The sequence below is a fragment of the Chiloscyllium punctatum genome, chromosome 26 (genome assembly GCF_047496795.1).
Source record: "Chiloscyllium punctatum isolate Juve2018m chromosome 26, sChiPun1.3, whole genome shotgun sequence".
Taxonomy (NCBI): domain Eukaryota; kingdom Metazoa; phylum Chordata; class Chondrichthyes; order Orectolobiformes; family Hemiscylliidae; genus Chiloscyllium; species Chiloscyllium punctatum.
In genome coordinates, this window is record NC_092764.1 from 53,958,326 (window position 1) to 53,985,287 (window position 26,962).

At 41.6% G+C, this 26,962-nt stretch overlaps 1 protein-coding gene across 5 annotated transcripts in view; it reads right to left on the reverse strand.

The window, feature by feature from the left end:
* The window catches only part of bcar1 (BCAR1 scaffold protein, Cas family member), a 250,812-nt gene that overhangs the window by 69,029 nt on the left and 154,821 nt on the right, over window positions 1-26,962 (reverse strand). For 4 of the 5 annotated variants that reach the window (XM_072547423.1, XM_072547424.1, XM_072547422.1 and 1 more), the window contains exon 2: window positions 14,985-15,746. In XM_072547423.1, the coding sequence (XP_072403524.1) occupies window positions 14,985-15,746 (762 nt within the window). Of the gene's footprint in view, window positions 1-14,984; window positions 15,747-19,887; window positions 19,948-26,962 lie in introns of those variants that run through there. The other variant, XM_072547421.1, reaches the window with a different exon arrangement.

Genomic DNA, 26,962 nt, shown 5'->3' on the forward strand with positions numbered 1-26,962 from the left:
AACATAACAGGACTCAAGATTTTACAGCTCCAGAGTAGCTGGTTAACACACAAAGAAGTTATGAAACATCCACATAACATTCCCGCAAAACATTTTGAAGGCAGCAAATATCAAAACATTCTGGATTTCTGATCTAAATGCCTTGGAGCCAAGCAACTAATGGATCATTTGGCAATTCAATCACCTCTGGATGTTTAAAGTCTTTCCCAGTTCCACTAGTGAGCAGCAGATTCCTTAGGAGATGCTATCGCACTTTATTTTACATCAGCTAAGGTTCTGACTTCCTCTCTGCACCTCTTTGGTATGCACACTTAAAAACCCATTGTTTAGTACTTAGTCTGTGACCCTAATGTAACCCAACTAAATGATCATTTGGAGATACCGGGCTGTGATGTCATGTTCCGAACACTGCTCACAAAAGTACAACACAGAATATACCTGAGTCTTGTCCACTCTCAAGTGGAATTTGCTAACTACACTGCATCCCTATATTGATTCCGTACATACTGCATATTCAAAACATGGAATAAGTAAGTATTTGGTTACTTGAAAGGATCCTATTGTATATACAATATATAAAAGTAATTTGATCATTTGAAATAATGAATAAATATTGTATTAAAATTTCATGTTAAGTGAGCCTGAATAGGTATACTTAAAAATAAATATTTCCCACACACAGTCATACAGCACAGAAACAGATCCTTCGGTCCAATCAGTCCATGCCGAACATAATCCCAAACTAAACTAGTCCCACCTGCCTCCTCCTGGTCCACATCCCCTCCAAATCTTTCCGAGTCAAGTACTTATCTAAGCATCTTTTAAACATTGGGGGATGTAGCCACAATTACACTTCCTCAGGAAGTTCATTCCACAGACAAACCACTCTGTGTAAAAACTTTGCTCCTCATCTTTTTTAAAACTCTCTCCTCTTACCTTAAAAAAAAATGTGCTTCCTATTCTTGAAATCCCCCATACTAGGGAAAAAACACCTACCATTAACCTTATCCATGCCCCTGGTGACTTTAAAAACTTTTATAAGGTCACCCCTCAACCTTCTACACTCCAGGGAAAAAAGTCCCAGGCTATGGAGAGCCAAACTACAGAAATGCACATGTTCCATACCGTTTGCAGATGTAACGAGGCATTAGGGAGGTCTGAAGGAAGAGGGTAAGGCTGAGGGGAGGTCTATAACGGTCATCTGCAACTGACAGCCCAATCAGTTCTAATATCTTTACAGAGTTAATCCCTTTCCCTACTCAGCGAAGAGCTCTACACCCTTGGTATTGAGGGTCAGTGCAACCTTGACAATCCTCCAGGTGGGGCACGCGATGGTCTCACTGACAATGCCATGCAAGGTTCTTGGGAAGACGACACCAACCTCGAGCTGGGTGTGTCCAGATAAGGGTTCTTCCCAATTGGATGCTGCTCAAACAGTGTGCCTCTCCCAGATTCCTTTCTCCACAGGAAATGACAAAGACTGCTCGCTGAAAATGATTAATTAAGACAAGTCCCGACATTACCAGAAGTGACGGAGTACAGGTCAGGAGTAATTACTCTTATGTTCCAGCCTTTAAACCAAGATTATCTGAACAAGTTTTGACAAAATATCATTAGGCCTAAGCAGTCAGCACGTGGCCGACTGGGTGCACACACATTCAGGGTGAAGGCTGTGCTCTCGTGAGCTTCAAGTCACAGGCTGGACAGATAATCCCTTGGCCACATCAGGGGCAAATGGGAATGTTACCTCAGTTGTCTGCAGCCACTGGTCTGACTGACAAAATGACACAAACGCTGCAGCTTCACAACGTTGCCTCAAAAAGATACAAACTAAAGACATTAAACAGTGACGGTGACAGTGAAGCTACTTCCACCACAACCAACACGGACATGTAGAAGCTAAAAGGCAGTTTTAAAACAATTACAAAGCTTTCCAGCTGCTAGGCAGTCATGATGTACCTCGCTTTCCAACCCCCTGTTCAATCAATTAAAGCGTGATATGACAAGACTTGCTTTGCTGTACTTGGCAGAGTATCCAGACAGTTGATGGTGGGGAAAATAATCACATCAGCCAGGCTTGTTGCCCCTGTGGGTTTGCTGATGAATACACGATTGGGCATGGACACTGGACAAGGACTTGATCAAGTCAGTAATGTGACCACCAGCTCTCACTCGCAAGGCAATGAGTAGTGGGAGGCTAGAAGGTTACTAGCCTCTGAGCAAATGAATCTCTGAGTCAGCTCCTTCAGGAAGGGATTTTTCCTTATTAATTATTAGCTGAACAGCAGTTAATACACCACCTAAAACTATTATATATTACTACTGACAGGGAGCTAAGCAAACCCAATGAATCCAGCTCATAGCACGGTTTGAGACAGTCTTTGAATATCTTGGAGTGGCCACACGATGAGCTTTATTTCAGCCTTTACAATATAAATTTCTCATGTCAAATGAAAACTGTAATTTACAACCCTTCAAAAGGAATCTTTTCACGTTTCACTCATCATCTTTGCCTCTTTCTCTTTTTTTCCCCATCCCCTTTTCTCTCTTGAAGGTACTGAATCCATCATTAGGGACAGAGATTGTGGGTACCCTCCAACTATGTGTGTCAATGAGAGCTAATTCAATTTTAGAGGACCTGCTTTCAATCAGTATCTAGTGTAGCGGAGCAGGAATCAGGCCTCAAGGACTGAGCAGTTAGGCCTGTGCTCCCTCGGAGTCCTCAATCCACTCTGTGGGAAGCCCTGATCTCGCAGGGAGTCCCCATCTGACCAGGCAGGGCAACACACGTATTCCTTTTTCACATTCTCTCCAACTGTAACTCCTTACTAGTATCTTTGCTGAAATCTAGCTGCTTCAATGAGGTTTGCAAAATCCTGAGGGGCATGGATAGGGTAAATAGACAAGGTCTCTTCCCAGGGATGGGGGAGTCCAGAACTAGAGGGCATAGGTTTAGGGTGAGAGAGGAGAGATCAAAAAGGGACCTAAGAGGCAACTTTTTCACACAGAGGGTGGTGGGTATGTGGAATGAGCTACCCGAGGAAGTGGTGGGGGCTAGTACAATTGCAAAACTTAAAAGGCATCTGGATAGGTATATGAATAGGAAGGGTTTAGAGGGATATGGGCCAAGTGCTGGCAAATGGTACCAGATTAGGTTAAGATATCTGGTTGGCATGACAGATGTCCGTGCTGCACATCTCTATGACTCTGACTCTAATTCAGGACTCTCTCATCTGCTAACCAGATACGCGATTTGTTTCTCTTTTCTTCAAAATCCGTGGAATAAAACAAAACAAATCAAATTCAAACCAGGTTAAAAGGGTGCCGAGCTCCTTAAAGGAACACTAACAGAAGTCAATATTTTTAATTTGTTAACTTAAATTTAAAATGCGCTTTTTAAAACAATGGTTTCCAGACCCTGTGGTGCCTAAAGACTATTATTTCTGAGCTCTTGGGATAGCATCTTTGGAACTACTTTTGTAATTGGTGTTAACAATTTATAGATCAAAAGGAAGTGTCCCTACTCTGAGTCAGGAGGCCAGAGTTCAAGTTCCACCTGCTCCGAAGATGTGTAATAACATCTTTGAACAAGCTGATTAGAAAATACCTAAAATTCATTTGACTAGCCTTTTACAAATCTCAGATTTTAACATTATATATTTATCAAATTCACATTGTTTTCCCTTTGTAGCATTTCCCTCCCAAAACTAAATCAGACTCCTTAACAATTACCCTGTTATTGTGATTCCTGTGGACTCCGGTCTCTTCCTGGGGGTTTTTTCACCTACATAACAACCAACTGGTCATTATACACCATTCTTGTCGGTTTTAAATACACAGAATAAGGTGGGGGGGGTGGGGGTGTTTGGTGGAGGTAAAATTCTGAGGGGGGTCATGGCCCACACCTGGAATCCAAATGCTTGGGCCAGTGCCGAAGAGGGTCAGAGGTCGTTCTACCCCTCATTGTAAAAAATCTTTGTGCTGTATCAGTACGGTGTACAATGAAATATAGTACGTATTCCAAAAAGCAGCTGTATACTGTAAAAGTACTGACTATGTTACTGAGAGGTTGGTGCTATCTAATCTTCATTCCCAACATCAAATTAGCAAGCAAGTTCATTCAGTCACGAATCCACCTCGATATTAAATGCACATTCTGCAGGTTCTGAATCAGAAAAGGCTCTTGGTTCCTTGACAGATTCACCTCTTTTATGCACAGCTTGGCAGAGGGCAGATATATCCTTGCTTGCATGAATGAACTCTAAGTGCCTATGTTCGTGAGGAGCTTAAGAGCTACATCATGCTGAGACTACTACTGCAGCTATGTGTTCGAATCGATGGGGCACAGGGCCACAACGTACAAGCACACACTGGCAACTCTGTCGTTCTGGTGTTTTTGGAAACCAAGGTTCGGGTCTGAAAAGTGATAACCTAATTATACCTACATGTGCCTGTGATGAAATCTCCAGTGTAAACAGGATAAAGAGCACTTTGAAGAGTGGCCTTTTAGTCACCAGTGATTTCAGTTAGGGTCATCTTGCCATTAATCATCAGCCATTGGGGAAGGATTTTTTTTTCCTAAATGACTGTAAAGAAATAATTCTCACTTGGACAAATACGCCAGAGGATTGAGAGACTGGGAAGTATTTTTAGCCACTGATTCCAGTAATTTTCTGAAAGCCAGTGTTCCTCAGACATTTGAGCTGGGGAGCCAGTGGTGAGCAGAGTGAAATGCAAGCACTCCTCTGTCCAGTATAACAGTATAAGGCCAGTCTGCACTACAACAGCAACAAGAGAGAGTCCTGAACTCAGTCATCAGGCTCTACTCAAACAAACCGGAAACCTGGGAGAGCTGGACAATGACAACAACCAAGGATGGATAGAAAAGCGACACTGATAGGGTGAGATGAAGCAAAGCGAAAGGATCTTGTTTGGAGCATAAACTGTTGGGTAGAATAGCCTAATGATGTACTCTAGATTCAATGCAATTCCATGGGACTGCTTTTGGTCGTTTTTGCATTGGTTAAAAAGGATTTCTCATTATTATAGTGCTGTCCTCTGGATACTGTCTCCTTGCTGGGGTATGGTTTCAATGGTACTGTGCAGGGGGCTGGGTGGGAGGGAAAAGGGTTACCCATTTTACTCTCCTAAGTGGCCACTATTCAATTCTGATCCTTGAATTGAAAGGTTGGCATCACAGTTGTACCCAGTCCTGTCCTTATCCAATGCCCACATTGATTTACTGGCTAGTGGTCAGGTGCAGAAATCATCACGGATCTTTCCTCAACCTAATCCAGGGGGTGAAGCTAATGTGGGGTCGTTATTACAAGCTCCAGACCGGCTTTGGTTAGCAAATCAATCATATATTTGCTTTTTGTCTATATAGGGACTGCCTGGTAACGCCAAGAACACACAACAGGAATAGGTAATTTAGCCACAAGTCTATTTCATCTTTCTATTGGATCACCTCTCACCCTTATCTTCATTTTCTACAGTGCAGTGGTGCTGCCCCTAACTGTGAGCCAGGAGCTAACTCCTCCAGCTGCAAACTAAAATGTGTGTAATACATCGCTGACCAGGTTAATTAGGAAAAATTAAATATCGACTGGTTTCTAGGAAGACTCTTGTGGTAGTGTTAGGTCCCACCTACACCAGGTATGGCTGAACGGGTTGATCAAAATAACTACATTATTTTGGATGTGATTTTGCCTCAAACAGGCGGTTTTATGCTTATATATTGCTTCTTAAGCTACAGAATAGGGAGCAGTGGTAGCACCCCTATCTTGAGCTAGGAAGCCCAGGTTCAAATCCCACCGGTTTCAGAATCCTGCAATAACATCTCTGAAGAGGTTGGTTAGACTGTAGATACACGTATATATCCTGTTATTGAATAACCCAACATACACTGGCTACTATATACAAATATTACAATCACAGGCACCTCAGAACCGGGGCCAACATTCAGCTATTGAATTACAATGGAGCTGCATGCTTCCAGCAGAGTGTCATGCTTCGGGTCGCCCCAGGTAGGGTGGAGTATGAGACTTTTATACCTCAGGTCACATGCCATGATACAGCATTGACATCAAGAGCACGTCGCTCAAAAGGTATTCTTACCATGAGCCACAGCTTCCATAACCCTTCATATCCCTATTGAACCAAAAAACTCTCAAACTCATTTTTAAAATTTCAATTGACATACTGTGAAGTTTTTTGAAGGAGCGAGTTCAAGATTTTCCTTTATACAACATGGAAGTAATGACCGTGTGGTACTATCATTGGATTGTTAATCCAAAAATCCAGGTAATGATCTGGGGAACCAGAGTTCGAATCCCACTACGGCAGATGGTGGAATATACAAAAAAGATTCTGGGAATAAGAGTCCAATGATGACTGTGAATCCATTGCCAACTGTCTGAAAAACCCATCTGGTTCACTGGTGTCCTATAAAGGAAGAAAACTGCCGTTCTTATGTGGTCTGGCCTAATGTAACACCAGACGCACAGCAAATGTGATTGACTCTTAACCGCCCCCTGGGCAAGTAGGGATGGGCAATAAATGCTGGGCCTAGCCAGCAATGCCCTTGTTTCGTGAATGAATAATACAGCATCATACTTCCTTGCTCCAGACTAGAGGAAATTGCTCCTCTCTAACTTTAAACTCCTTTGATCATCTTAAACACCTCAATTAGACCACTCTGTAATCTACATTCAAGGGAACATAAGACTCGTCTAAACAACTAAAAGCCTTTAACTGGGCTTACTTATTGCAAATTGCATTAAGCATGTGGCACCACAAAAATGCTGCCAAAATTAATCTGAAGAAAAAAAAAGAACTCTCACATAAATAGGCAAAGTCTTTTCCCTGGGGTCGGGGAGTCCAGAACTTGAGGGCATAGGTTTAGGGTGGGAGGGGAAGGATATAAAAGAGACCTAAGAGACAACTTTTTCATGCAGAGGGTGGTACTTGTATGGAATGAGCTGCCATAGGAAGTGGTGGAGGCTGGTAGAATTGCAACATTTAAGGGGCAGTTGGATGAGTATATGAATAGGAAGGGTTTGGAGGGATATGGGCCGGGTGCTGACAGGTGGGACTAGATTGGGTTGGGATATCTGGTCGGCATGGACAGGTTGGACCAAAGGGTCTGTTTCCAAGCTGTACATCTCTATGATTCTATGACTCTATGACCAGTTGGAGAGAATTTGGCCAACAAATAGCAACTTTGTAATACCTTATTTAACAATCTTTTGAAGGAGGTTATCAAACCTTGAAGGTCAGAGTCATACAGAACGGAAACACTCCCTTTTGTGTAACTCATCCGTGCTGATCAGACATCCCATTCTGAATTAGTCCCATTTGCCAACATTTGGCCTATATCCTTCTAAACCCTTCCTATTCATATACCCATTCAGATGCCTTTTAAATGTTGTAATTGTACCAACCTCCACCACCTCCTCTGACAGCTCATTCAAGACATGCATCACCCCCTACGTGAAAAAGTTACCCTTCCGTTCCTTTTAAAATCTTTCTCTCTCACCCCACCCCCCCCCCTCACCTTAAATCTATGCCCTCTAGTTTTGGACTCCCCTACTCTAGGAAAAAGAATATTCACCCTATTTATGCTCCTCAGGATTTTATAAACCATTAACATCAAAAAACAGCAGCAAAGAGAGTCTCAAAGGAGGACAAAATTATAATGAGACACACTATTTAAATGGATGTAGCATTTGGAACAAATAAGACCGGTACAAGGAGGACGGATTGCAACTGAATTGGAAGGGGACTAATATACTGGCAGGGAGATTTGCTCGAGCTGCTTGGGAGGATTTAAACTTAAACTGACCAGTGGAGTGCCACACATATCAGTGCTGGGTCCACTACTTTTCATCATTTATATAAATGATTTGGATGTGAACATAAGAGATTTAATTAGTAAGGTTGCAGATGACACCAAAATTGGAGGTGTAGTGGACAGCGAAGAAGGTTACCTCAGATTACAACGGGATCTTGCCCAGATGGGCCAACGGGCTGAGAAGTGGCAGATGGAGTTTAATTTAGTTAAATGGGAGGTGCAGCTTTTTGGGAAAGCAAATCTTAGCAGGACTTATACACTTAATGGTAAGGGCCTAGGGAACAAAGAGACTTTGGAGTGTAGGTTCATAGCTCCTTGAAAGTGGAGTCGCAGTTCGATAGGATCATGAAGGCTAAGAAACAACCCTTTAAACTGACTAGCACCAACAACTCGAAATGTAGGCAAACCAGAGAGAATGAAAACTATCAGCATGTGTCACTCCACCTCCAACACACCCCGAGGGAGGCTCCGAGATATTCACCTATAAAGCTTAGAAAAACAAAAACCTGCAATATCCAGTTCCAAAATATTCCTCTTTTTATGTTAATCTCCCAGCAACAAAAAAAAAGAGTCTACACCCTGTAATAGGGCTAACAGAACGAGGAGGATGTCAGTGCAGATCCTCAACTCTTCCTCAACAGAGAGAGTGGGCGTGAGCTGTGAAATGGATGCGCCTCTGTCTTGGGTGATGGAAGTTTTTGTCAGCCAGAAACAGCATGATGTGTATCTTTAGGGTGTAAGTACTTTAAATGCGCTGCTCATCACAGCACCATACTGCCAGATGTCTTCGCTGATTAAAAGGTGCAGAAGGCACAACTGTGCGGAATAAATTAGCTCCTTGCAGAAACCCCCTGCAGTTTATATCTTCCATTACTAACAGCCAAGGAGGCCTGTTGCCAGGCCTTTCCCTACAGCGTGGGTACATCATAGGGGGAAAAAAAATCTTCACACGACACAAACCTGTACCATAAAAGCTTCGAGACTGTCATCAAATTTGCAGCTTCAAAAGTCAGCCTTTATAAAGGCAACCAACATTTGAAAGCCACATGAAAGCTTTCTTCAGCTGGACTGGTTAGATATTTTATGTAACCTGCTCATCCAGAGAGGAGGCAACATCCATTTTTAATGGTTTTGGGAAGGGAGTATAGTAATGAATCAATATCAAGGTGAGGCAATGAAAATGTGACACAGGGTACTTTAAAGAAAATTAAAAATTCATAAATTATCAACATCATTCTAGGACTGTAGATGCTGGAGGTCAGAGCTGAAAATGTATTGCTGGAAAAGCGCAGGAGGTCAGGCAGCATCCAAGGAGCAGGAGAATCGACGTTTTGGGCACAAGCCCTTCTTCAGGAATGAATATTTCAAATCTTCCTGAAGAAGGGCTCATGCCCGAATCGTCGATTCTCCTGCTTCTTGGATGCTGCCTTACCTGCTGCACTTTTCCAGCGACACATTTTCAGCTCTAGAATGGTATCGCCCATTTCATATTGTCTGTCCATTTTTTGTTTTCCAAAATACCTCACATTTCTCTGTAATGAGCTTCATCAGCCACCTATCCACTCGCTCCACACTATCTATGCCCTACTGAAGTTTGTCCCGCCCAGCTTACCATGTTCCCAAGTTTGGTATCATCCATAAACGTTGCAATTACTTCCCATAACACCAAGATCTAAATCATTAATATATGTCAGGAAAAGGAAGGATCTCTTCTACAACGCCCTGGGACACTCTAATGCAAATCTCCTTCCAGCTGGCAAAATATCTTCACTGACCATTACTCTCAGTTTTCTATCACTCAGCCAAATTTATACCCATGCTGCTTTTATTCCGTGAGCTATAACCTTTCTCACAAGTCTCTTGTGTGTCACGGTATCAAAATGACTTTCCAAATCCTACCACTCAATGCACAAATCAGTTCTTTCTCATGCTGAGCTGCTTCTTTGACCAATCACTGTAAAATATACTTCCCCCTTGTAACTGGCCCCACAGCCATTGGAAATACTCACTACTTATTTCACCCATGATGATTTTAAAAACCTCATCAAATCTCTGAGCTATCTCCGCTCTAACATCCCAGTCTCTCTAGTCTGTCCACATAACGGTAATCTCCTCAGACTGTAATCATTCTAGAAAATCCCCCTTCAGTACAGATTACTGCTGACCATGTTTAACACAGTTGCTCCTCCAGAAACCCAATGCATGGGGGGTGGGGCGGAAGAGAAAGATGTCTAAATGAGAGCATGGAAATTGTATGCAACATTGTCAATCAGGTTTAGTAGAAAATTTTCACAACAAGTGAAGCCAGATCTCCACATTTTCTTGCCACGTCTTTCAAAAGGTTATGCTCAGAATGAATGCAACATAATAAAAAAAGAGAAACCCATTGTAATTTTGGTGTAACCAAATGTCATATAAAAACTGCCTGGCATTTGGGTGTATCATCAGGTTACATTTTGGGGTAGTGTCAGATTTATTTTCTGTCGAGATGATTGCCAATTTTTTTCCCCGTACTTTTCTAAATTGTTTCAATAGCACAGCATGAGAATCTGTCACATAAATGCATTCACTTGATGGTTCGTCCTACCATTAGGCTTGCGGCCCACAAGGCCCATCTGTTTGGAACAGAACCCGCCATTAGGTCTTCCAACATGAAATCAGTAGACAACAAGCCCTTTTTGGAAAAGAAAAACTCACATGTTGGCCAACTCTAGAATCAGACATCTCAGGAGGCAGCCATTTGGCCCACAGTGCCTATGCCAACTCGTTGCAGTTTTCCAATTAATCCTACCAGTTTACACTTTGCAAGTGTAAATCCAAATCCCTCAAAATGTACCAAATGTACACCCATCTCCCTTTCACACAGTGTAATATAAATCATTATAACTTGTTTCATAAAAATACTTCTCATTTCTCCCCTTGGTCCCTTAATGAATTATGCTAAATATGCATCATCTGCTACTGGGAATTTCTCCCTATTTACACTATCAAAACCTCTCACAATTTTGAAGATCTATTAAATCTGCTTGTATGAGTAATTCAGGATAAAAACTAAACTCTTTTTAAATATTCATTGATCACAAATTGTATATACAGTTAAGTATTTTGAACACTCAACTTTTTCAATTACATTAAATGCAGGAACAAGTGCAGAAATAGTCTGACCTACACTGACCTCAAAAAGTAATGAGTAGCATATTATCGTCACAGAATTACATTTCCCCATCTGTTTGTGACACATCATTAAATGAACCATATTACCAATTATTTCCCATTAAGGCCGAGTGCCAGTCATCAGCTGGTTACTGACTGTGACCCTTCTGGTTCTGGTTAGATTTGACACTCGCCTGACAGCAGAATCAAAAGACACTTTCTAACTTGTCAAAAATATAAAGATGAGCTGCAATCCAAGTCCGATTTCCGCTCACTTTAACAAAGCTGTACTTGGCACTTTCTCTCCATTACCTCTGCTAGCTGCAAGTAAATGACTATTAGCTGACTTTAACCCAATTCTACTGCCCTACCCTAAACAGTTAGATCTACATCCTCCCTGTACAATTCCTCAAACATGGAGTTGTGTACCCAGAAAGACATGATTTACACACAAAAATATGACTGTATGACACAAGATCATTCTCGGGGGGGGGGGGGGGGGGGGGCCTCTTTTACAGTTCAAACAATTAAAAATTATGATTAACCTCAACATGTTTCCATTTAAATTTCTATTTCTGGTTTGATTTCTAAGGGACAATGAGATCATAAAGGACAGCTGGCTGGTTTACAGTTACTGGAGTCCAATAGTGAGGGGGAGATGAATTCATTTCAATAGAGGTAGTCATTAACCAAGTGTGCTTCATCAGTTCTGTTATGGCAACGGTGTGTGCTTGCTCCTGTGCCACCCATTAACTACCTCGGGAAGTCCTCCAAGCTCTTCTCTTCAAGATGTTTTCCACCACCCCCAATCACCCATCCATACAAACACCCCTCCCCCAATGCTATGGAAACTCATGAATTTAACCATAAAAGAACATTTTAAGAATACGGAAGGATCATGAGGTCCAATTTAGTCCCATACTTTTCAGTTCCTTCTCCAATTGTCTCCTGAACTTATTTACATTGCCCATTTCAGTGGCTTTTCATAATGTATTCGACATCTCCAGCTTCCTTTGGCTTTCCCTCACAAAAGTGTCAGCTTTGTTTCAGTGGTAGCACTCTTGTCTGATTCAATAGGTCATGGGTTCGAGTCCCTCTCCAGACACATGAGCAAATAGCCTACACTTTCAAAGGCAGCACTATTCACATGGGATTTTATACAGTGACCTTCCTGTCACTAGAAACAGCTTCTCCCGGTTTACTCTACCGAATTCCTCACCATTGTGAAGACCTATTAAACTTCCTTGTACAAGTAATTCACTATGAAAACTAAACTCATTGTTTCAATATTTATTGAAAACAAATTGAATATATAGTTACATTACATACAGCAACAAATGCAGAAATAACCTGACCTATCCTGAGCTTAAAAAGTAACAAGTTCCCTCTGGCTTTGCAGATATATGTAAAAGATTTTAAGGTGCTAACTGAAGAAAAGCAAGTTCTTCCGGTGTCAATAAAGTGTGGAACTGGAAAAAGTACAGCAGGTCAAATAGCATTAGAGGAGAAGTGGGGGGGGGGTTCAACGTTTCAGGTCAGAACCTTTCATTAGGGTTCACTTTATCAACTGACTTTCCAGCATCTGCAGTCCTCACGATCTCCAAGTTTTTCCACTATGACAATTAATATTTAGGTAAATAATGCTTTGCTTTGTCTCTCAGGAATAAAGCATTGCAAAGGTTTATCTTAAGTGGATGATTATGATTATAAAGCAGCCATTTTGTGCACAGTGCAATCCCATAAAAAGCAATGAGATAGTTTTGGTGGTGTTAGCTGATTAAGGAATGTTTGCCAGGGTGGTAACACAATTCCTTGCTTTAACTCAAGGAAAACACCTCTCCCCTTTGATCAAAGTATTTGGTTAATGCACAACTTGCTGCCTCAAGAGAACAGAGCTACCAATTGAATCGTGTGTTATGACATACACCTAGAATTCCTTTATTTAACATGTAATCTGTAGTATCTCACAATCTCATACTTCACAGAAACTTTGGATCAGTTTATTCAACCCTTTCATAATTTTAGAGGTCACCTCAAAAATACCTTTCTTCTCCTCCCCCCAAAGAAAAGAAACAAGTCTTCCCTTTCGCACTTTAACTCCTGTTATACAGGAAACACTTTCACACCTTTCTGCATCATCTCAAAAACTGCAGGAGCCTGTTCATGATTAAACAGCTCAAACTGCACACAATATGGATGAAGAGGAACATTGCGCCCAACCCGCTGATCAGAAAGGGCATGTCCAGATTGGATGTTTGTTTTAATTCCACTCAATTTTCTGCTCCAATGTCCTCAACGGAACTGGCTACATGTTAAATTCAAATTGACCAAACATTTTAATTATCTCATATCCCACTCCAGATCTGTGCTGGCAGGTTTATAAACAAAATAACTGATGTAAAGAAAAATAAAACTGAAGAATGTTAACTATGTTTTTTGTCACATACTGTTGCTTTACATAGATGACTAGTTATACTGGGGCTGTCTTTAACATGTTCCAGAATTAACGAAACCACTTTAAGAACCCCTATAAAGGTTGCTGTCATTGTACTTACAGGTGGTAACTTCAACGTGGAGGCAGCCAATGTAATGGAATAATCAAAATCAATAACTATTTGTTGGCTTATCAACTAACTTGGAATGAAGGTAGCATCGCACATAGTGAGTCTGAAGCAGAAATGCTTTCATTTTAATGGGTTAGAGCTTTCCTTCTCCTTGGAGAAGACATTATTCATAAAAGGAAACTGTAACATTAAGGTGTTATAGCTGAATTTACTTTGAAAGAACTCAACATTGCTTGTAATGTTTGGGCCCCCAGGTAGGCTGAAGAAGCTCAGCTTATTGTTCCTGTTAAATTTCCAGGCAGGCCAACTCCCATTTTGGCACAAGTGAAAAGAAAGACTGGGACAACTCTGTACAGGGTTTGAGGAATGTAATTTGTAACCTGAATATTGCTTATTTCTCACTGTACTTTTTAAAACTTAGGTGTTCATGCCATCCATTATGACTTTGGACAGTGTTATTGTGATAATCATAGAGACGCACAGCACAGAAACAGACCCTTCGGTCCAACTCGTCCATGCCGACCAGATATCTTAACCCAATCTCGGCCCATTCACTTGCACCCAGCCCATACCCCTCTAAACCCTTCCTATTCATATACTCATCCAGATACCTTTTAAATATTATAACTGTACCAGCTTCCACCATCTCCTCGAGCAGCTCATTCCATACACGCACCACCCTCTGATTGAAAACGTTGCCCCTTAGGTCCTTTATAAATCTTTCCCCTCTCACCCTAATCCTATACTCTCTAGTTTTGGACTCCCTCAACCCAGGGAACAGTCATTGCCTATTTATCCTATCCACACCTCTCATGATTTTATAAACCTTGGTAAGGTCACCCCTCAGCCTCAGACACTCCAGGGAAAACAGCCCCAGTCTATTCAGCTTCCCACGATAGCTCAAACCCTCCAACCCTAGCAACATCCTTTCAAATCTTTTCTGTAGTCATTCTGAATGTTCCTACATACCTTCCCTACCTATCCAATAGCATGGCAATAACTGATGAATGGGAACTGCCTTCCTGTTTTCACCACAATTATTCATGGTGGACAATTTATAGATTAGATTAGATTAGAACATTACAGCGCAGTACAGGCCCTTTGGCCCTCAATGTTGCGCTGACCTGTGGAGCCAATCTAGAGCCTATTTATCCTACACTATTCATCTATGTTTATCCAGTGACCATTTAAATGCTCTAAAAGTTGCCGAGTCTACTACTGTTGCAGGCAAGGCGTTCTATGCCTCTACTATTCTGAGTAAAGAAACTACCTCTGACATCTGTCCTGTATCTATCACCCCTCAATTAAAAACGATGTCCCCTCATGCTAGCCATCACCATCTGAGGAAAAAGGCTCTTATTGTGCAGTACTATCTTTTTCTGAAGGTGTGCTCACAGTTCATGTACTTCTCTTACCTTTCCCATTGGTTTTGTTCCCTCCCAATTTGTCTTTTCCAGGGAAGGAGGTATCTGGTAGATGTCCTGTGACTGATTCATGGATGGAGGTACTTGGTAGATGTCCTGGGCTGGATTCATGGATGGAGGTATTTGGTAGATATCTTGCACAGACCCAGTAGATGGGGGCACCTGATAGATATCCTGAGGTGGACTCTTTGATGGTACCTGGTAGACGTCCTGGGATTGGTTCATAGATGGAGGCACCTGGTAAATCTCCTGCGTTGGGTTCATGGACTGGGTCAACTGGCCTTGAGATGTTGTCTTTTGATACAATGTCTGTTGCTGCAATTTTGTTGGAGTGACTGGGCACTTGTTAGACTGGTTTTGTAGTGCAGGAGGAACCTGATACAAATTCTGTTGTACTTTGTTTGATGAGGGCATCATATAGACATTGTCTCCCTGTTGGTAAGCAGGGTGCATAGCTGTATACTGTGAAGACTGGGATGGCATTTGGTATACATTCTGTTGCTGGTAAGGCTGTGGTGATTGTGGGGCCTGTTGTGCTTGGCTGGAGGTTGGCTGTTTTTTCTCATACATTCCCACCAGGATCTTTAGGCGGTTGCCAGGCACGATACCTTGTCGCCCATGTAGTGAACAGAGCCACCATCCTTCTAAACCTCCGGTGTTACGTTCCAAAACCGTCATGATATCCCCTTTGCGAAATGTGAGTTCATCTGGTGATTCAGCCACATTGTCGTACAAGGCTTTTGCCAGCACATTCTGCAATAAATAAAAAAAAAGCATCTTTAGGTGTGCCTCATATTTCTAAATCTGGACAGAAGGAATGCAGTGAAATATGTCTTGATCTAATATTGCCAAGAGTTATTTTGCACAAAATATTTTTCAAGTGAAAGTGCTCTCTAGACTAGATTTCAAATGAAGTACTTTTATGAATAAATTTACAAAATACTTGGCTTGATACGTTAGTTTATTAACCTCCAATATGCTCAGAAAGGTGGATGATTTTATCTTTCAATATTAATCGAGATATCATGAGCACATTACCTAGAATCACATTTATCACTTCACTGCAAATGGCAATAAACCTTATCCCAATGTTTGGTTAAGTTCTATGTCCTGCTTTATTACATGCTAATATTACATGTTAACATTAGAGCTCTGAAAATGCTCGGGTCATTTACATTTTTAAAAAACACTACAGGTTGTAAGTAAACAATATACATGACTAAAATTATTACAAGGTGATTTCATAGAGTGAACAATGTTACTCCCCAATGTCCATAACAGGCTGGTAAACAATTAAATAATTAGCCAACATAGACACTGGAAGAGTGTCTAAATAATAAAAAGAGTTCTGCTGTATGCTCAAAGACTATAATATGCCAAAATTTTCCATCTGGGACACAGCATCTGTCAGAAAGAATTACATCCATGGATTGCAAATGATACCGAGATGGACAACAAGACTGATCCCAAATGTAAAACTATTATAAAAGAAAGCAGTGAAGGAAAATTTAAAATATTAAATAGAATGAAACAGATTGCTGGGATAACAACTTGTATTTATATAATGTCATTATCTTGGGAAAGAGAAAGCACCTGAAGGTATTTAAAGCCATTATTTCAAATGAATTAAGGAAGTGGGATCAAAGGGCAAAAATGGAAATTACTGAGAAGTATTTATTTTAACTTGCAGGAAGAACAAAGAAATAAATGTTGGAACAATTCCCCAGAGTTACAGAGGATGTAATGCATTACAAAGCAAATGTCCTTCTCTGAACACTTATTTATCTAAAGGTACATAATCCTGATTCCAGAGAGATAGCATTCTGTTCTGAAGAAACTCATATTGGATTTGAAAGGTGAACTCTGTTTCTATCTCCATGGATGCTTCCAGACTTGCTAAGGTTCTCCTGCATTTTCTGTTTGTATTTCAAAATTCAAACATCCACAGTATGTGGCTTTTATTTTAGATAACACTGGGGATTATCTATCTTGGTTCACCAGCAGTTCCAATTTTGGGACACTAGTGATGGCCACTTTGCAGAGTCTCTTACACATCTGGCCTGCCTGATATAAAAGAGGATTTGTGAGCAGGGACATGCCTGAGAGACAAACTAATCTAAAACTTTGAAAAAATAAGGAGTACTCAACTGTTATCATTTTGCTTCCTGTACCAAACATTCATCTTCTACCTTCAGTGTAAGCCAGCTGTCAATGTCTAATGATAAAATTCTTGAAATACAGCACGCAGCAGTACTCACTGATTTATAACTTTAACTCCAAACTTTCCTAATCTCCTTTATCTATTAATACGACAAGGTTTCCTATGAACACTAATCAATCTCAGTTTTGTCACAACACTTTTCCTTTTATTGACCATCCATCTTCCAATTCAGAGGGTACCAATTGACAGGAAATGTTCAGGTCTGTCGAGGGCAATCTAATATCCTTCTATCAGAAATCAGCCCTTTGGCCCTAAAGGACTGATGATAAATATGTTTTTCCACACACGTAACATTTTTAAAATTTAAGGATTGAATGAATAGAGGCAGAAATAAGAACTTGGACCTTCTTACAAAAACCACACTTTTCATGTTCTGATAAATCAATGAGAGATTCTAATGCAATGGCCCTTTAGGAATGATTTAACCTAATAATCAGTAAAACTCTGCATAGTTGTTCACAAAAAACAGGCTGAGAGTGTGGATCTGACAAGTGAGGATCAAAATACATGCAAATCAAAGTTGATAGGATAGATTTTCAAAGATGGAAGGTTAGATCTAGGATGACAACCAGACTCTGTGCACAGAAGAGAAAATTACAAATCCTGAGGCGAGAGAGAGAGAGAGAGATCAGCCTTCATGTTGTAGTATTGGTGTATTCTTCAAATATCATTCAGGAACTACAGCTCATGTGTACAAATGCTTTGGAGTCCAGAGTGCCTCGATGCTCACCACGTGCCCCCCAACCAAACTAACACAGTTTCGGTGAACACCACACATTGTGAGTTGGGAACAACATTGGATAAAGCTCCCAAAACTCAAGTTTTAAAACATAATTATTTCAAACCTCTGGAAACCACAAGATACGATACCTGCATTCTATTTATAACTGTTTTGTTGTCCAATGAGTAGCACAAAACAAAATGTAAAAATTTAAAGCATATTTAACAGGTTACAACTTTACTGAGTCAAATGGGTAGGGACATTCAGGAAGATGATTTTGCAAGATATGTTTTCAATATAATCTAGCCCTCAATGGGGGAGGGGGAAGTCATGCTGCATTAGTAACAAAAGCAGGATCACGGTCACATCAAATTCGGTGTGTGAAACACAGGCCCTTTAAGTTAATGTCTTGCTTAAAATAGAAGACTAATTAATTTCAAATGGTTAACATATGTGACTCTAAAATGACAGCAGGAATCCAACATGAACATGTTACGGTTCCGATTAGGGAGGCTTGTGTAGTCTTATCTCAGATCTATCATCAAGTTAAGACCATACCAACTTCTAAATTTCTGGCCCTGCTACAAAAATCTCCTGTAGTACAGAGTAGTTTTTCAGTGGAAACTGTCTTGCACTGAGGAGTAAGGGTTCCACTTATAGCAATAACTCTCAGATAATGAAAAGCTGACACGGAGCGGTCATTCAAATATAAAAGTTCTGATAATGTTGTAAATTAGAAAGGTCAAACTGGGAGTTGGTTGTGAGTGGGAGCAGAATACTAGGAGTGAATTATCGTCATGCAACTCACCTAAGGCATTAGTTATTCTTTCCATACCGTGGTGCGAGATCTGACAAAAACAAACTTTATTTTTGGCATTTCTTCCTGTGGATATTTTGTGCAGTGTCTGCTGGGCTATGGGATATAGGGTCTAGTATGAAGCTAAACCTCAGGCATAGGCTAACAGAAAATAAAGAACATAAGCAAATGAAAGGGTGCCACAGAAAATAGATTGGTAACGCTTACACTTATATCACGCTCCGCACAAACAAGAATGTTTTCTTGAAATATTTCTTGCAAATAAGTACTCGAGAGAAGTGCACTGATGCGGGATATTTCCCTATTTTAAGAAAATGCTACATTAGCAACAGCAGCAGTAACTTGTACTAATGAGGGAGCTATTTGGGTTATGAAAGCCACTATGTAGGTCGGTTTTTTGCTTCTTTCTTTCAACACCAATGAGATGAAAGGCCTGTTAATCTCTTTCTTCGCAGTGGCATTGAATGCAAGATCCATCTCGGCAACAATACAGGGAAACTTTGTGCTTTTCTTCCCAGTGTCACATGATACTTGACATCACTTGAAGCCCACCAATCAGACAAATGGATCCTTGTACAGCGCAATAATGTACCATAGCATTATCCTAATTTACAATCATAGGCTCAAATTCATAGCACTCTTACTGCTGGAGCAAGAGTGTAACAAAGGAACCAAGCTGACAATGACTGAGTCTTCTCATGGCTAAATCCAGAAGTGTGGTGTGATTTTATAACCAGGTTGTACATACTAGGAATATGCACTGTCTGAAGACAATCTGCATCGAAGGCACTGCCATTAACCTCAAATGGTTTAGCGGTGGAAAATAAAAGCTTATGTATAATTTGCAACCTGTATGAAAATGAGTGGACCTCAAACAAGGATTGTAAATTCAGGATTGCAATACCTCACACAAAAGAAGCATGCTTGCTGATCAGTTCTTGACATCAATGTAAGAAAAGGCTGCAGATGTATGTGAAAACACAAACCATCAGCCAGCACTCTTGGACAAGCGAGAAAACATGGTCAATTAGACAAAGATTGACATACTAGCTGTCCACATTCTATAAAAGAAAAAATTAGTCGGTAAAGGCAAGGGCTAGTAGAATTCTAGGACTTCACAAGTACTTCAGTCTACCTCCGTTTCCAAACCAGTCTTTCGCTTAGTACAACAGCTTCTCATCCAGATGGAATCTGTGTTCTTCTATACATGGGTTCAAGTCTGGCTTTGTGCTAAACAAAAGCAAAAACAACTTCCTGCTATAATTATCTGCTACTCGGTCCACCCACATGGGTGGTGGAGACACTGAGTAAACCGTTGACCTAATAAAAAAACTTCCATGCCACTCCTGCTGGATTTGGCAGCAAGCAGTGTTAACCTTCCCCAGAAACAGGAAGTGCCGACAGCATGACTCACAGGTCTTAGTGCATCAAACAGCTAGAAACCCTCCGGCTTACCATTTGCTTATTACTGACATCGGTTTTAAAACCGGAGAAAAGCAAATTCAATCTTCTGGCATTAGACGCAGATATTTTTTCACTAACTAGAAAACAATGTTTCATCTATTTTCCTATTTTTTGACAATTCTACTCAGACCCCAGCCAGCATAACTTCCTCTATTACAAAGACCATCTATTTCTACTTCTGTAACATGTACCGCCTCTGACTCTACATGCTGAAAACCCTTACCCCCGTGTGGCAGCCACATCTCCATTTGATTATATAATGTCGTTATTCAAGGAATTATTTAAAAGGGACCCGTTAAATTCAAGGGATTTCTAAGAAAAAGTGAAAGATCATCAGAACTCATTCACTTTTAAACAGCTGAGTTATGCGTTTTCCCACATTAATAAAACCTTGCGCACCTATAATATTCCATCATTATAACTCAAGACAGAAACCTTGACACAACACCCATGATTCAAGTCATGATGTGGCACAACTGCAAATATTTAATAAATTACATGGAGTCTTAACCAATATTCACCCCTCAATCAACAGGAAGACCTGACTGGCCACCAACTTCATGCATTTTTGTAGGATCTTGCTGATACAGGATTAGCGGTTACATTTTCCTACATTACAATTAGTGAACATTTCATTGGATGTAAAGGACTATGTAGCATCCCAAGGATGTTAAAAAATCATTGTCACATCTCACTGGGATAGTGCACTGGAATTGGATTGCCACTAACTTTAGGTGACAATTCAAGGAATAAAAGATTTTTATGAAAGTTTACGGAAGTTCACTAATACACTCATCTGCTTCGACTCAGACTAACTGCAAACTCAGACCAGGTTTCTATAATTTAACAAAAACTACTATTTACTATAAATAAACAGAATCTAACTACAAGTAAATAACTAATGACAGTCGACTGATAACATTACTGAATAAATCTCTAACCACTTTATCAAACCGAAACAACACAGTCCAATTTGTCCAATTAGTCCATGCCGACCAGATATCCTAATCTAATTCAGTCCCATTTGCCAGCACTTGGCCCATATCCCTCCAAACCCTTCCTTTTCATATACCCATCCAGATGCCTTTAAAATGCTGCAATTGTACCAGTCTCCAATACTTCTTCTGGCAGCTCATTCCATACACACACCACCCTCTGCGTGAAAAAGTTGCCCCTTAGGTCCCTTTTATCTCTTTCGTCTCTCACCTATGCCCTCTATTTCTGGACTCCCCTCACCCCAGGGAAAAGGACCTTGTCTATTTCTCCTGTCCATGCCCCTCATGATTGGAGGGGGACATAGAAACAATGAAGGTAGCTCAGTGGCCCCAGTCTGCAGGTTTCACTGAGATCATCCTTTCGCTTGCCAGAATGTGTCATTCTTCAGTCTCTCTTCTCCAGGTACTTTCACTACTTTGCAGGAGGCACAGAACGACTGGTTCACAAATCAAAAAGTCTCTGTCTACTGGTTAAAAGCAACTGATCAGAAAAATGATCTGGCTTTCCTTAGGGTTCAGGTGTTTTCTACTGCAAGGAGACAAACCACCTCCCATTCTGGAGATCCAAGGCTTGTTAACATTATCACTTAAATCCACAAGCTGTTCAGTTACACAGTAGTCGACGATATCATTGTTGGCAGGCTGATATCTTGTCATTGATAACTAGGCGCTGCTCCACAACAGAATCTCACTCTGTGTCCAGCTCCTAATGCCAACCTATATGCAAGGCAGCAGTGTGTAAGCACCACTTATAATGAGTTTTGGTGACTCGCTTTCAGAAAGTGCAGGAAGTTCTTCCAAAATCGTTGGTTTCTAAAATTTCCATTCCACTATCAAAAATACACAAAAGGTGATTTAGTTCTTGCCCGAATAGTTCTTCAATTATTCGGTATTCAATTATCCAAATATCGAATTATCTGGCAAGATTGCAAAGTCCCGATGCTCAGCTAAACTATGTTATCCTGCATTCGATTAACTGAACGAAATACTCCCCGCCCGTGTCCTTCGGATAATAGAGGTTCCTGTGTAAATGGCAGTATTTCATTTCTCTCTGTCCATGACTCTCTCATCAAGTTCAATAATAGAGGTCACTGTGTCAACATAACGCGACCAGTCTTCAAAAGGTTGCATTACTAACATGAGTCCATATGCACATAGAAGTTTTCTGCAGGTCTGAAACCAATGATATCATGGACATTGCAGCGAATGCAATGACACCTGACCTTTGACCTGACAGCAAGTTGAAAGGGAGTATACTATGTTTGCTCATGAAGTTTGCTGACTGGTGCAGGCCTGCATTTATCAGAGATGGCCTATGCTCGCCAGGAAGTTGCCACGACAACAATACAGCAAACAACTACAGCGCTGGCATCTCCCAAACCTTAGGAAAATGGAGTATTTGATGGTAAGGGCACACCCTGCTTTTTGTAAATTGCAAGATAGGGATGCTGTCCCCGGTCAGTTCAGTGGAGAAGGGAAGTATCTGGTCCAAGACTGAGCTACAAAGATCAGGAAGGCCATTAGCTCAATCCCTGGCCAGTCCCTCAGTTAGCTGAGCCTTTGTAAGTGGACAGCAGAGTTCATGGTGTTTATCATCTTCAGTTGTTCCCCTGTCCAATTCGCTCTTTACTGATTCTTGCTGGAAATGCAAGGGTCATTTTCTTCGATGTTCTGAGGGTTAATCTTGGCATACCTCAATATACAGGAGATACCATTCTCCTCCCTGCAGACCAATTGCTTGACCAGGATACTCCGAGCACAGGGAGAAAGTGAGGACTGCAGATGCTGGAGATCAGAGTCGAGTGTGGGGTGCTGGAACAGCACAGCAGGTCAGGCAGCATCCGAGGAGCAGGAGAATCGACATTTCGGGCATAAGCCCTTCATCAGGAACCTCCAAGCACAGTATGAAACCACGATCATCTAAACACTTGCTTCCTCTCAACACTCCCCCACCCCAAGAGAAATCACACAAACTGCAGAGGACCCAAGAACCCCCTACAGACAGAACACAACAGAGATGTATCTAGGACCCATGGACAGCAAAGAGGAAAATCTATCCTTGTTCTCTTCTAACATCTCCAATGTACATGGCCAGACTCAGGAGCATAAGCCCATAGTCCTGTTGCCTAGAAACACACAGTATCTGGGCTCACAAGCTGAAGACGCGAAGCATTAGATAAAATATTTTGGGCTGGATTTTACAAGGAGGGTGCAACCCATACCCTCTGCCTGCCATTTTGAAAGGATGGGGGCAAACCTGCCTCTGTTTAGTCACCCTGTGTTATTCAATGGCCTTTGGGCTGTTAACAAACACAGAGCACATACTTGCAACTGTTTGTGGTCTCGCTCCAGATCAGCTTCCACCTGGAAAGATTCCGAGAGCTACCAGCCAATCAGAGGAGCTCTCCAGTTGCAGCGGTGTCACCGGCAGGGGTGCCCAATTCTGGCACTGCCAGCAATCCCCAACACCAGGGAGCCACAAAGCCAGATTCCAGCAACGTGAGTGGTCCTGGCAAAATCCCCAACCTGGCAAGCCTCTGCGAGGTGGGTGGCAAAGAAGCGTGTTTGAGTGGGAACCAGACAAGGTTGAGGGAACTTTGTGGGCACGGGAAATACTTTTTTGGGGCAGGTGTGCTGTATCAGGCACATGGTGCCAGAATGGGGAGGAGGGGGCAGGAACCACCACCCTCCCCAACATCTACCTGGTAATCAGTCCACTACTTCAAAGTGTCTCAATGGGCAAATGGATGGCCAGGCCGGTACCCTGCACTTGGCTCACTGATGATAAAATATTAACTGCAGGGTAAACAACTGACTCAGTGCCACCAACACCCCTCAAATTTAAGATCCTCTTTCCCCACTGAGAGGGAGCTAGAGACATAAAAAGTGTCCCCATTCTAATCCATTTGGTAGACTGGAAGTGAGCGTTCACAAAAAGAAAAGCTTTCTCCTGTCCCCCCCCCCCCCCACCCACCCTCTCCCCGGGAGATACCTATGCACACTTGCAAGTAGTGAGATTTGGGAAATCCAGATTCAGCAAGCCATCCTTTCACAAACAGCAAACATTACACCAGTCTGCAACCTCCTCACCAAAGCCCAGGATAGGATTTCCTCCAGCTCAACGCTGCAAAGACAAAATCCACTGGTAGCTCACGGCACCAACTCCATCCAAACAGATACCACCATTCCCTTCCCCAGCCAGTGGCTCCAGCCTGTTTGTGGCCTTGCTCCAGATTTGTGACGCAGCCCTTCCCACTGAGTTCGCCTACTTCCTTCCGCTTATCATCATTTAGCAACACCCCATCTACTGAAACTCTCAATCCAACTGCTGTAATCACCTGCCCACTTCACATTTACCAACCTTCAGGTTCAAGTGAGAATCTGCATCAAAAGGCTGTTTGATTGTGCAAGCTATCACAACTTTTCTTGAGCCTGGCTTCCCCCGATCTTCATCGATTACCCATCCATCAGTAGCAGGAAGGTGGTCTGGGTATTCATTGTCCTCTTCCCTGCCTAGGGATTCCATTCTGCCATCCCGGTCATTTGTATGACTCAGCACAGAGCAGGCTGATGGACAAAATCAGTTTCCCCAACAACCAACATTGATCTGAGAGGGTGAGGGCATTAGAGAGTGTCTATCTGACAGGATTTTTTCTTCATAGAAAAAAGAAAGAGATGCTGATAGGTCCTCTGAATGAAAGATTGACCCTTTTCTGTCTGGGGCATCAGCTAATGCATGCACCATGGCCTCACTCCAGCTTTGTTCAAACACACATTGCTCTCTTGTCACGCAAAATTAATACCATCCAGCCAGAGCTGAAATCTTCCCCAAAATCAGCAGGTGAACAGAGTTAATGACACTGTTACTGGTGACACCTTGCTATTACTGAATTATTGCACAAATAGTCCGTTTGATTTGCTTACCCTACAGCATGTTTCCTATGATTGTTATTGTAATACTAGCAGTGTTTACCAGATCATAACAGTCTCTTCCATTTTTTTTGCACTCAAACGATTGGAATGTCTGAACACTGTAATTGTATAGTCTCCCCTAACCCACTTTCCCAAACCTCTGCTGAGCTTTGCTATTAAGTGTCATCAGGAGCCACTCATTAAGTGAGTTCATATTTCATTTGGCTCACTGATATCACAAAAGGAGTTACATAAAATATTACAATTCTCTCTCTCTCTCAAAAATAAATCACTTAACCCTGGCAGTTCCACATAACTGCTTTTCACAACTTCGTATAGTTTAGTGTGAAGAAATTCTATGTCAACTTTACTGATGCCAAAAGTAACTATAGTGTGAACCAAAAACTAAGGTGCGAGATATCAACTGGACACAAAACTGGCTTTATGGTAAGTGATGGAAGATAGTTTATCGGACTGGAGGCCAGTGACAAGTGGTGTTCCATAGGGGTCAGTACTGGGTACATTTTTGTTTTGTCATTTTTATAAATTATTTGGATATGAATATAGGAGGCATGGTGAGTAAGTTTGCAGATGACACCAAAATTGGAGGCATAGTGAACAGTGAGGAAGGTTATCCAAGATTATAAAGGAGATCCTGATTGATTGAGACAATGAGCTAAGGAGTGGGAGATAGAGTTTAATTTGGATAAATGTGAGGTATTGCTTTTTTGGTTACACAAAAAAGGATAATATCCGCCCCCAAGCCTTTCCTATTCAAGTACTTATCCAAATGTCTTTTAAATGTTGTAACTGTACTTGGATCCACCACTTTGTCTGGCAGTTCGTTCCACCCACAGACCACTCTGTAAGTTATCCCTCATATCCTTTTAAAATCTTTCTCCTCTCACCTTAAAAATATACCCCCCAATTTTGAACTCCCCACCAGAGGGAAAAGACCTTTGTTATTCACCTTATCTACATCCCTCATGATTTTATAAACATCAACCACCAATGCTCCAGTGAAAAACTATTTTTCCAACTCAGCCTATTTTTCCAACTCAAGCCCTCCTTTCCCAGCAATATCCTGGTAAATCTTTTCTGAACCCTCTCCAATTTAATAATATCCTATAACAGAGTGACCAGAACTGCACGCAATACTCCAGACAAGACTACACCAATATCCTGTCCAACCTCAACAGGATGCCCCAACTCTTATACTCAATTGTCTGTGCAATGAAGGTAAACATGCTAAATGCCTTAACCACCCTGTTCACCCATAATGAAAATTTCAAAGCATTATGTACCTGAACCACTAGGTCTCCCTGTTCTACATTACCCAGAAAAAACAATGACTGCAGATGCTGAAAACCAAATACTGGATTAGTGGTGCTGGAAGAGCACAGCAGTTCAGGCAGCATCCAAAGAGCAGCGAAATCGACGTTTCGGGCAAAAGCCCTTCATCAGGAATAAAGGCAGTGAGCCTGAAGCGTGGAGAGATAAGCTAGAGGTCCACGCTTCAGGCTCACTGCCTTTATTCCTGATGAAGGGCTTTTGCCCGAAACGTCGATTTCGCTGCTCGTTGGATGCTGCCTGAACTGCTGTGCTCTTCCAGCACCACTAATCCAGTATTACCCAGAAAGGTCTATTTCCATGCTGTATGACTTAATGACTCTCACCCGCTGTCTCCACAATATTAAGTTGATTACAGTCATGCAGGGCATAAGAATGGGAAGAGCAAATACAGGTAGGTTTCATGCTCCTAATCATTTGCCCAGTAGCAACTTATTTGGAGGCCAACATCAGCAGAATGCGGTGCATCCCCACAGCCAAATAACCTTC